General features: G+C 44.2%; 2 protein-coding genes across 2 annotated transcripts; one reads left to right on the top strand and one right to left on the bottom strand.

Annotated features, from left to right (window-relative positions):
• Positions 1 to 6,139: 6,139 nt before the first annotated feature.
• Positions 6,140 to 7,119, bottom strand: LOC119375523 (proteasome subunit alpha type-4). The gene has a single exon (XM_037645720.2). It carries the CDS (start codon positions 7,001 to 7,003, stop codon positions 6,206 to 6,208), a length of 798 nt encoding a protein of 265 aa, XP_037501648.1. The 5' UTR covers positions 7,004 to 7,119; the 3' UTR covers positions 6,140 to 6,205.
• Positions 7,120 to 7,312: 193 nt separating this feature from the next.
• LOC119375509 (UPF0711 protein C18orf21) lies at positions 7,313 to 10,318 on the top strand. The gene is made up of 5 exons (XM_037645702.2): positions 7,313 to 7,530; positions 8,254 to 8,285; positions 8,378 to 8,583; positions 9,174 to 9,292; positions 9,828 to 10,318. The coding sequence occupies exons 1-5, from the start codon at positions 7,427 to 7,429 to the stop codon at positions 10,021 to 10,023; spliced, it is 657 nt and encodes a 218-aa protein (XP_037501630.1). The 5' UTR covers positions 7,313 to 7,426; the 3' UTR covers positions 10,024 to 10,318.
• Positions 10,319 to 11,232: the final 914 nt, after the last annotated feature.

Genomic DNA, 11,232 nt, shown 5'->3' with positions numbered 1-11,232 from the left:
AATAAATTTTTTTTACCAGACCCAGTCTCATTACTTTACGGACAGACCCTGTCTAGTACAGTGGGCTCTGAATAAACTAAACTCGCTTAAAGGGACACTAAAGAGCAAAACGATTCTTCTCATATTAGTAAAGTACTCTTTCACAATGCCAAAAACTCCACGCTTGCTGCGAGAAGATGCTTAGTAAGCGAGAAAACACGCAAAAACAAGATGTGGGTGGCGACGCCACCTTGAAATTTCCACACCATTCGCCGTGACGTCACAGTTTGACAGCGCCTACTAGGGACTACGTAGTTCCTAAGTGGTAAAAATGAAGTACATTGTCCTCTGAGGGGGCCATAGACTTAACATACCAAGTTTGGGGTAATTTTGTTAAGCCAATGGCGCCAAAATATGATAAATACACTTCGAAATCCGTGACGTGCTTTGAACTTGATTTTCTCCTCTATTAATAAACTTATGATGGCGAAATTAACGACATTAGAGTTCTCATTGCAGAATTTATCGATCTAAACCGATTCATTGTTTCTATTTAGTGTCCCTTTAAAGACAAATGGATAAACGGAACAATGGTATCAAAATTGGCTACGCCTGTGCACAGTGCTAACGAACTTTGATTAAACAGAACCATTATTTTCAAGATTAAATTATTGGGTTTTATGTGCCAAATCGCAGCATTATTAGGGCACACCATAGTGGGGGGACTCCAGGTTGATTTTGACCATGTGGGGTTCTTTATCATGCACCTAAATGTTTACCTACACAGGCTCTTTCTTTTTTTTTTTCCCCCATTTCGCCTGCATTGAAGTGCAGCCACTGTGACTAAGAACCAGACATGTGCCCTCGAACTTAGCAGTGCAACTCTTAGCTGCTAGGCTACTATGGTGAATGTCCGACCCATCTTTCTGTGAACTGCTCAAATTTTAATTGAAAGGGACACTTGCCTCATTGGCTTCCTGTTATATGCAGCGTAGCAATTTGGGCTAGCTGGTGTAACTTCGTCTTCAAACAGCACATACACACGAAGACTCAAAGAACTGATGACATGAGCGCTGCTATCAAGTTGATAACAGCACTTGTGTTGTCAGTTCTTAGCATCTTTGTGTGTGTGTGTGTGTTTGTGTGCTGTTTGATGAAGATCCTGTTATACATTTATGGTACTAGAAGGGGCGTCTTCAACCATCACCCTAGCATATTCGGTTTTATTTCATTGGCATATAGAATAAGGAAAGTCCACCAAGCATGTTGAATGGTGGTGCTATGAATAGTGAAAACTTAATCCACTAGACAGTTGTAGAGAAGTAATACAGTAATAATAATATCTGGGGTTTAACGTCCCAAAACCACGATATGATTATGAGAGACGCCGTAGTGGAGGGCTCCGGAAATTTCGACCACCTGGGGTTCTTTAACGTGCACCTAAATCTAAGTACACGGGCCTCAAACATTTTCGCCTCCATCGAAAATGCAGCCGCCGCGGCCGGGATTCGATCCCGCGACCTTCGGGTCAGCAGTCGAGCGCCATAACCACTAGACCACCGTGGCGGGGCAAGTAATACAGTAAATAGATGTTGAAGTTACAACTGACTTCCCACCATGAGAGAGAGAAAAGACATTTGGTCTGGAGCAAAGAGTATGAGGTTGTTACACATCCAACTCCCAGCTGTTCCCATGTTGGGAGGGGGAGGCCGAGCCTCTCTGCCCTGTCACAGGCCTTCCGTACAGCCAGGAGCTGGAAGTCGTAGCTGGGGTCGTTGATAGCGGCAGTCCACCAGACTTTTTGACTAGTCTTGCAATGCAGGGCATCGCCAGAGCATGCGTTTCAATGAGCTAACCTCTCCACAGCCTGGGCATGTTGGGTCCACCGTCCATCTGCATAGATATCATACTCGGGGCGTTCCTTGAAGGATATGAACTAGTTTGGAGCATTCTGAGTGTGATAGATTGTAGTCTGCTAAGTTTATGGTGAGGGGGTGGGAACACTTGTCTAATCCCCCTGCAGTGTGAGGTAATCTCGTGAAAGGTAACTAGTGGATCACTGAACACGAGCTGTTCCGAGCCACTACATGGCCCCTCGTTGCCGCGGCGTATGAATCCTCGTGCACAATTATGAGCGATCTCATTGGGGTTCGGTTAGCCCAGTATTACGTCCGGACCCAAGTGAGCCGGGAACCAGACAAAATGTCGATTTAGATCCTGCAAGGGCCTGCCGTTAAGGACCCTCGTGGCCTTCTTTGAGACTAGACCCAACTGAAAGGCCCTGATGGCAGCTTGTGAGTCAGTGTCAACGGTATTGCATTTAGGATTTAGTAGTGCTATAGCCACAGCTACCTGTTCAGCTGCTTCTACCATTGAGGTGCGAAGTGAGGCTGATGAGAGAAGGTCTCCTTTGTGGTATACTATAGCGACCGAAAGCATTTTCATGACGGGCTGCATCTACGAAGGCTTCTGTACCCACTGAATTCTTTAGGAGTGCTGTGGCCCTCACGAGCCTTCAACGCTTATTGAATTGTGGATGCACGTTTCTTGGGAAAGGGTCTACGATAAAGGATTCTCTGACTTGATTGTCTAGTTGAATAGGCTCACCTTTGTTAATGCTGGGTTGCAGGCCTACAGCACTTAGCAGGTCCATTCCTTCTTTGGCTCCAGATAATCTGAAAATTTGTGCCATCCTGTGTGCTTCTGCTGGCTCATCCATGGTATTATGGACCCGTAACTATGTAAGTGCTTCCATACTGGTTGTAATTGGGATACCAAGCACTTTCTTGGTACTTTTGCGCATGAGTGTATCTGTCTTATTCTTTTCTGATTTTGTCCAATTAAGAGCCGATACTATGCAGTTGATGTGGCTCATAAGGAAGGCATGATGAACCCTAGGCAACACGTCCTGCCCTATTTTGCCTTTCTTACTGGAAACTCTCATGATTAACCTAATTATGCTTTCTGCCTGTGTGGTTAGATGAGCTATGGCCCCGGCGTTACATCCTTTGGCATCTATCACAAGACCCAAGGTCTTAATAGAATCAACTCGTGGGATATCACATCCATCTTTGTTGTGTATACTGATGGGTATTTGATTAAGAGGCGTTAAACCCCTAGCCCCCCATCGTGCTCGTCTGTACAGCAGGAGCTCTGATTTCTCCGGAGAGAGCGCAAGTCCTGTGTCCACCAGGAAGGGCTCGGTTGCATCGAGAGCTTCTTGGAGAACTTGCTCCACAGTAGCCTCTGAACCCCCTGGACACCAAATTGTTATATTGTCCGCGTATAATGCGTGGCCGATGTGGCGTACTGTTGAAAGCGTTCTCGATAGTTTGCTCATAGTGATGTTAAATAAAAGCGAGAAATGAGCGCCCCTTTGGAGTGCCTCTGCTCCCAAGCGCGTATACCCCTGATCATTCCCACCATGAAAAAAATTTTTACTTTAGCTTCATCTGTTTAGAAAACTTCTTTTTCATTTTCTTTTTATTTCCTCTTCTACTGCCGCACAATCCACGGCTGATTCCCAGCAGTGGGTTTAGCCAGCCCACCAACCAACCAACCACCCATGTGTAATAACGAAGAGAGCACAGGTGGAACTAATGGAACTTGGCCCCCAAAGCAAAGATGACGATTCAAGTCTGGGTGTGTGGCTATGCTAGGACTGCTTAATGCTGGTCCCTTCACTGCTATTAATAGCATTACACATGAATAATTCATTGGTCAAGCAGTGATCTCTCAGGAGGGAGAAAATGCAATGGCATAGGTAAGACCTTGCACTCAAGCTGCCATTGCTGTTTCGTTTACTCCTTTAGGAATGATAACTGCATGGAGGAGGCAGTTGAAGCAAACGCCTCCAGTCATTTTGGTCTGCAAAAAAGATTGTTGTGTGTGGTTTGGCATAAATTACCGAGTGCTCAATAAGATCACTCAAAAGCACATTTACCGTATGCTATAATATTGTTAATGTTTGCGACAAATATACATGGATACTATTATTCCACAGTGTGTTAATGTTTCAAAGCACAGGACAAGAGATGCAGCTGAATGTCTGCAGTGCTATTTCGAGTGTGACAAATATGCGGATCAGACTTACAATCATTTCATGCATGAACACGCATTGCACAAAAGATACAACATAGGGAGCAGAGTGTAGTAAAGAATTTTGTTTCACCGCAGCAATATCTAAACACTTGGATGCTTTTCAATAGAACTGTAGGAAATTTTTGCATCCTTTGCTCAAAAGAAACTTTGGATCAACAGAACACGTTTCTTTTTCTATTGTCGCCCATTTAACTTGAGTCTACTGTATTTCAACCTTAAGTTGAACATTATACAATTATAATTTGTAAGAATTTGGGGGAGGTCACAAATGCTAACAAATCTTCCTTCATTTACGTTTTGCAGCAAGTGTGCCGCCAACACACCATGCATACTACCTGCCACTTACAAGTACTATTGTGCTCAGTATGAGCTACACCATGCGAGTGCATAGCTGAGTGCACTGCAAGGTTGTACAGTGGCGCTGATCATGGCTTATTTTCAAGTTATCAGGAGAGAGCTTGGCTGCTCATGCGAGCGCACATCGCCCCGACTTGCTATCATACTCCTCGAAGTTATCGAAGTTCACCCTCGAAGTTATCATTTTTGAAGCCGATATCACCACAGGGCAAAACAAGGGCGAGCGTGAAAGCAAGTGGAGGTGATGCGCAATGGCAGGAATAGCCAAACCCTCCCCTGATAACTCGATAATATGTCATGACTGGTGCCGCTGTACAACCTTACAGTGTGCTTGGCCACGCGCTCCTGCAGTGTAGCTCATACTCAGCATGTTAGTACATGTTCAGAATGGCAAGACTTTGAAACACAAAGCCAAAGGGTAGGTGAAATTAGTATCTATGTGCTGATACGATCAAAAACTTGAATCCATGGAGAACTGTGCTTCCATTTTAGGGATCGAGGCCTTTTCAAAGCCAGTAATGGCACTTATATATGATCGTGGCAGATTGAGGTGAAGTAGCAGGGTACTATTGCGTACAAAAGCGACAGCCTTGCTTCATGACCGAAAGTGTTGCTTCAAGTTCACCTGCAAAGTGTCGCCTTTGCAGGTGAAATGCTGACCACTTACCTTTTCAGGCTTTTCCAATTAATGTATTTCAGAAATTGATGCTCATTCAAGCATCAAATCAGTCTTTCTACAGTTCAAATTTGGTCAAATTAACAATAACAATACCACAATTCTCTCTCACAGTGGTGCACTTTTGATAACGCACCAGTATGACCAAATGTCTACATCTGTTTTTGCCATTACAGTCAACTGTTGCTGTCTACGTCTGAGCGCTGTTTTTCTTCAAGTATGACCAACTTTTACATGTTAATAAGGCAATGAGACATAGCAAACAGTTCATAGCCCAACTTGGGTTTCCAGTAGTGTTTGGCAACATCAGGGAACTACATCGTTAGGAAATGGTTGCTTGCAGGCTGCTTGCCTGTCTAAAATTCATGCAATAGTCAGGCATGACAAAATCCAAGCAGTGGAGGCCCCACTGCAAGTACCTTAATATGCCACTTACAGAATCAAACAGGAAACGTTGCCGAGTCAATGTTATGACAAGGAGGCTTGTCTTTGCCAGGGCGACAACTCTTGTCGAAACATTGGCTCCAGCACCATTCCCTGTCCAATGATTTATCACTTCAAGCCTCCATCTGCCCTTACACTTCAGTCTTGTTTGAATGCCACTAAAAACGGAAAAATGCCCTTAATCCCAAAACTACTGGCAGTCATTTTTATCAAGCATGCCAAGCTGCCCAAAAGAAGGCATTGCAATTGAGGACAGTCAATTTGCATTAACTGACACATGGTCCAAGCAGAAAAACTAGTTCAAAATGTTAACACCTCCTTTATCTTTTGAACACAGCTGATGTTACCTTGTAAGTTGTCTTAATGGCTAAATATATCTTTTTATCTACTTCAGAAATGACTCTTTGCAAGTTGCGTTTAGCTATTACACGACGAAATTGGCTGATAAAAGTATTAGTGCAACAGCACTTGCTGCATTAAGCTGAAAGTGCTGTGTCACTGTGCAGGAGGTGCTGCTGCAACTCTCGACAGGCAACAGTTACAAAAATACTCGACCTTGACGCACACAAGGATACATATCAGCTCCAGAAATGGGCCTTTTAATAGTAGTGTTGTCAAACATGCACCGAAATAGAGCAGGATGGTCGCCTAGCTTCGAGCCTGCTGCTTCTCGCGCTCCTTTTCTTTCTTGGAAGCCTCCAGCTTGGCCTCCTCCTCTTCGTGCTTCTTTATGAGCTTCTCAACCTCCGACAGAGGCAGGATGGTGACGCGCGTTTTGTTACGTCGCGTGTCTCTAGTCAGCGTAGCCATCTCGAGCTTGTCCGCAGTGAGCTTCGTCATGTCGAGTGTCTTGCTCAGGACTTTAATGGCCAGAGCCAGGGCATCCTTTAGTGTCGTCTCGTTTTCCTTGTATTCCTGCTTGAGAATGGACACGGCGGCAGCACTATTGTTGCCGATGCAGGTCGCCTTCCAGCCGCTGTAGTTGCCACTCGGGTCAGATTGGTACAGTTGGTAACCGTAGTGCTTGTCCCAGCCCATGTAGAGGATTGACACACCGAACGGACGCTTACCCCCGTACTGCGTGTAAGCTTGCTTCAGGTCGCAAAGCCAACTGACAAGGCGCTCGCAAGGGATGGACTCGCCGTACGTGAGCAGGTAGCGCTGAGCAATCTGACGCAGTTCATTGGTGAGCACGTTCGCGTCCGAAGTGATGCCGGCCACACTGCAGGCCATGTCGTCGTGCAGCTTGTAGATCTTTTCGGCCGTGAAGACCTCATCAAGCAGCTTGTTTGTGTTCCTTCGCTCGGCGGCCAGCAAGATGCCGTCGGAAGCCAAGATGCCCAGGCACGTACCGGCGTGACCGATTGCTTCCATCGCATATTCCACTTGGTAGAGCCTACCTTCAGGACTGAATATGGTCGTTCTGGAATCATAGCGGCGTGCCATGGTGAACACGAGGTTCGGGATTCACTGGGACGCACGTATGATCAACAATAAAACACGCCGCGCTAGTGACTTGCAGATCCTCACTTCCTCGCCTCCGCCAGCTTCGCGAACAGCGCCACCCTAACAGCGCCACTGAAGAAGCAGTCACATACCATGGTCGTAGTGCCGTATTCGTAATTGTGTATTAAGCATTTAAAATATTGCAAAAACAAACAAAAGTTGTGACACACAGTTGATATTTTAGCTATGTTTAGGAACTTAATTGAGAACTTGTGATGCTAATCTTTTTTTTGTTGTGTATTCGTAGTTACGAAACTAGCCCCTATGGTTGGCATTGGTTGCTGTGGTAAATGGGCTTTTGCGCACCCGATTTGACTGGTGCGGAATATGGAATCGCATATGTAATTTAATTACAGTAAAGACATGAGCAGCACTAACTACGAAGTGTCCGTGGCCACACTGAGCTACCTTCATAAAATAGCAAAAGAATGCGCTTCAATATCTTTGCCGCTTACAAGGTGCATAAGGTTGGTATGCACGTTACTTACCTCTTGCTTGTTGTTTTGACGTACGAATATTTTGTTTTTTAAAATTTCGTCTGTAATATGTTCTCAACTACAGTCTGCAATATTACTATTAATGGATAGTCGGTACAACTGCATTCAGACGAAGTTCATATGTAGTCTGATGCATATGGTACTCTTATTTTTCTAGAATCACTCAGCGTATAAGGACGAAAACACGCATGCAACTGAGAAAACGGTTCAGGCGCTTTATTCAGAGCACCTGCAAAGCAGTCGGTTGTGTGGAAGAATATATGAAGAACTACTGTACGAGTATTGGTGTTCTGCCTGGTGTTCTGCGATGTCAAAGATGGGCATTAGTTTCCCGGTGATGTGTTGCACATGCCGTCAGACAATCAGCGTTTCACCGTACTCCTTCTCTGGCATGGTGTCAGAGTATCATATTCAATGCGTGGAACGCTGCTAGCCTGTGTAAGAGAACTTGCCGCAAAACCACCGCGCCTGACCACAAGTCTCACAACAGATACAACTTTCCGACATTGCTGGCCCTCCCAAATGATGGCTAAGGTGACGTCATTGCAAGCCATCTTGCTAGACTGTTGCGAGTAGCAGTGGGTTAGAGTGAGCGGAATTTGTGTGTTTACTGTGTGCGATATATGACTCCTCGCCTTTTCGACATCCGTTTTATGCTCACTGCCTAATGCTTGCATTTTCTCTCATTTTCAGCTACCGTCTTCTGGAGTGCAGTGAACGACGAGGTAAGTACCTTTTTTTTTTCTTTATTTGAAGGGTGCACATTTGTAATTTTTCTTTTATTGGAGCGCAACATGATACTCTTCTTTTCACCTAGGTGTCACTGAGAACAAACTTTTGACGAAGTGTGAAAATTGTGGAATTGCTTGGGACCCATCCAGTGTTCAAATCCGGACAAAGCCCAGACCTGTCTTACGACGGAGTATTAGAAAGCTGCTTGCCAAGGAACAGCACCGGCCATGGCTTCTCAGCTCAAGGCAAAAGAAACTACTGAAGCGTTTCAAGCATGCCACAACAATGCTAGTCAGTGCTGAGATCCATTGTCTTTCATGTGAATCTCCTCTATTTTCAATTTTATCTGATTTTTCGTAAAATGAAAGTGTGGTCAACAAATTTGCTTCTACGTTATATGTGTTGCATACATATACGCGAGTGCATGATATGACCATATCACTGCCAGTGTCATGTTCCTGCTTATGTGCATGCATGCATTCACTCACACTGCACTCTAAATAAGAATGTTAGGCATTATGAAATACACTTATTAATGGGAGTGAAAATTTCAGTAGGATAGAGGGCCACACTCTGGAGACCACCAAACACTTGTCATCCTCACAATCGTAAAATACGAGGACGCGACAGCATCCTGATTACCAAATATATTGTTGGTTGCTCAGAAACGCACCATTATATACCAAGGCTAGCCCGAGCAACATGAAATGAAAAGCAGAGTAAATCACTCTTGCCATGTGTCAGTGTTTCTTGTGGGGGGGACACATTTTAAGGCAATCATTGTCTGTCAACTTTGTATTGCTGACAGTGTAAAGTGGCAGAAGCTTGTGCATTTCACTTGCCTAGCATCTAAATTTATTTGTCTTTTTTTCTCTTGGAAGGTATACCTGTGCAAAATGTGTGGCAAAAAGCAGGAGCAAGCATGTCCAAAACCATTGAAGAACCAAACATCTACAATCAATTCAACCTTTTTCTGCAAAAAAGAAATTGCTACTAAGAGGTAATCATAAATACCTTTCCTGCAAGGATAATTTTTGGTATATTAAGGAATATTTTGATGCGTCTTTTTTAATGTTGCATTCTAAGTTGTCAAGCACATTGCAGTTATTTCTATAGGAATGATCTAAACAGAACATTTTCAACATACACATTCAATGTTCTCTAGAAAAGGAAAGAGGCTTTACAGGTGCTGGTCTTATTTCAGAGTTGATATGATTGAAATCGTGCATGCTTTTATTTCAAATTGCTAAAAGACCATGAATAAATGAGGGCAGCCTCTACTCAACATGTGCTCATGGCTACACAAGCAGCTTATTCGCAGCATGCAGTAAGGCATATGCCAATTGTGTGTTTTTATCATCGCTAATATTGTTATGTGGAATACTGATGCTATCAAGTGCGCTTTTTTTTTTAATATTGCACGGTTGTAAATCATTGCCGCGAGAACTAAATTTGACTTAGCAATGTTAGAGTCTGTTGCTTGTACAGCCAAGTGTACAAGAAATTGTGATTGACTGTCCTCGTCACGCTTTCAGCATGAAGAGACCCATTTCGAGCCCTCTTCACGTGCTTGTAAAGAAGAAGAAAGAAGAGAAGTGCACAGTATCAGATACACCAAAGGAATGTGCCTCTGTCAAACGCAATAGGAGTCTGTTGAAGCGTGTTCTTATTGAACAGGACACACAAAACACCAGCAGTGGAGGGCTTCATAGTTTCCTCTCTTCTCTGTAGTACGATATTGTATTTCTCAGTCACCATCATCATCTGTTAAGGAAAGGGTGCAAGGTGCAGCTTTATGTGCAATACCTGTTTCCTAGTAGGCTGATGTCCCTCAGCATGCCTTGTCTCATTGGTAGGGAACATAGTTTGGCCACTTGGTAGATCAGTCCGAGTGAGCTCGAAGAGTAGAAATACAGAATTTTCACAGGAGAAGTTGTGGGCTTAGGCTAGAAGTGCGAGAATATGATAGGAACAGCAGGTAAAGACTAGGACAAGTGATAACTCCCAAGTAAGTTATATGAAAAGAGCATAGCTATTCTATTTGGGCTGTCCGTCATGTCAAGGAACCTTTGTGTCATAATAAAATGGTCAGCCAACTGCTTTCATAATATGTTGTCAATGTGTTGGATTGCATCAAAGCTTGCACAGTTTACTTGCATATTTGTAGTCCAATATCCATCTTAGTACTACCTGCATTCAGGTTAATTTCTAAAGTAAGGTGCAGTAACTATGAAGTAGTTATGCATTTACATATCTTTGTTCTGGTCATAGCCTCCTTTGAGCGCTTGACTGATAGTAAGTACTCCCGGCAGCACTAGCCCATCTGCCAGTGCCAGAGTGTGCGAATGTGCACAACAGATAGTGCCCGTCATAAAGGGCCCCTCGCTTGATTTCGACATCGTAAGCAAACATCCATGGTGCATAGATCACTCAGTAGCCGCCATGTCTGAAAGTTGTGAAGCTCCTGTATGGCATGAAAACAGTAGAAAGGCCGTGTATCCTTCCTTCTGCAGGAACTGTGCTTTGAGAGAGTGAAAGGTCAGATGGCACATATGCCTAGGTCACAGGTGCTTCTCGAAAGTCCGCAACCGGTCTGGAAATGTGCGCATCCAGACTAGCTGGTAAAGATCTCTGGTTCTGGCACTTGACTTCACTTCATTCACTGCAGAATATGCAGTGCTACCACTGCGAGAGCACCGATAAGTAAAATAGAAAAAGCAGAGCTTATTATGTGAACATAACATGCTGTTTCTGCTGTGAAACTTGAGAGAACGCATGGGACCTATGCGACTTGCAGATGCTATCCAATGCAGAGGGGAAGAAAGTTGACGCTGGCAGTGAAGCTCGCCACCTAAAGGCATTGTAGCACGACAGTTCAAGTACTTTTAAGAATATGTTTCTTTTGGTAAAACTCTCTGCAGACTGCATTAATCCACGGTC

The sequence above is a fragment of the Rhipicephalus sanguineus genome, chromosome 1 (genome assembly GCF_013339695.2).
Source record: "Rhipicephalus sanguineus isolate Rsan-2018 chromosome 1, BIME_Rsan_1.4, whole genome shotgun sequence".
NCBI classification, from domain to species: Eukaryota; Metazoa; Arthropoda; class Arachnida; order Ixodida; family Ixodidae; genus Rhipicephalus; species Rhipicephalus sanguineus.
The sequence above is the reverse complement of the archived record's forward strand: the minus strand, read 5'-3'. Positions and strand labels throughout refer to the sequence as shown.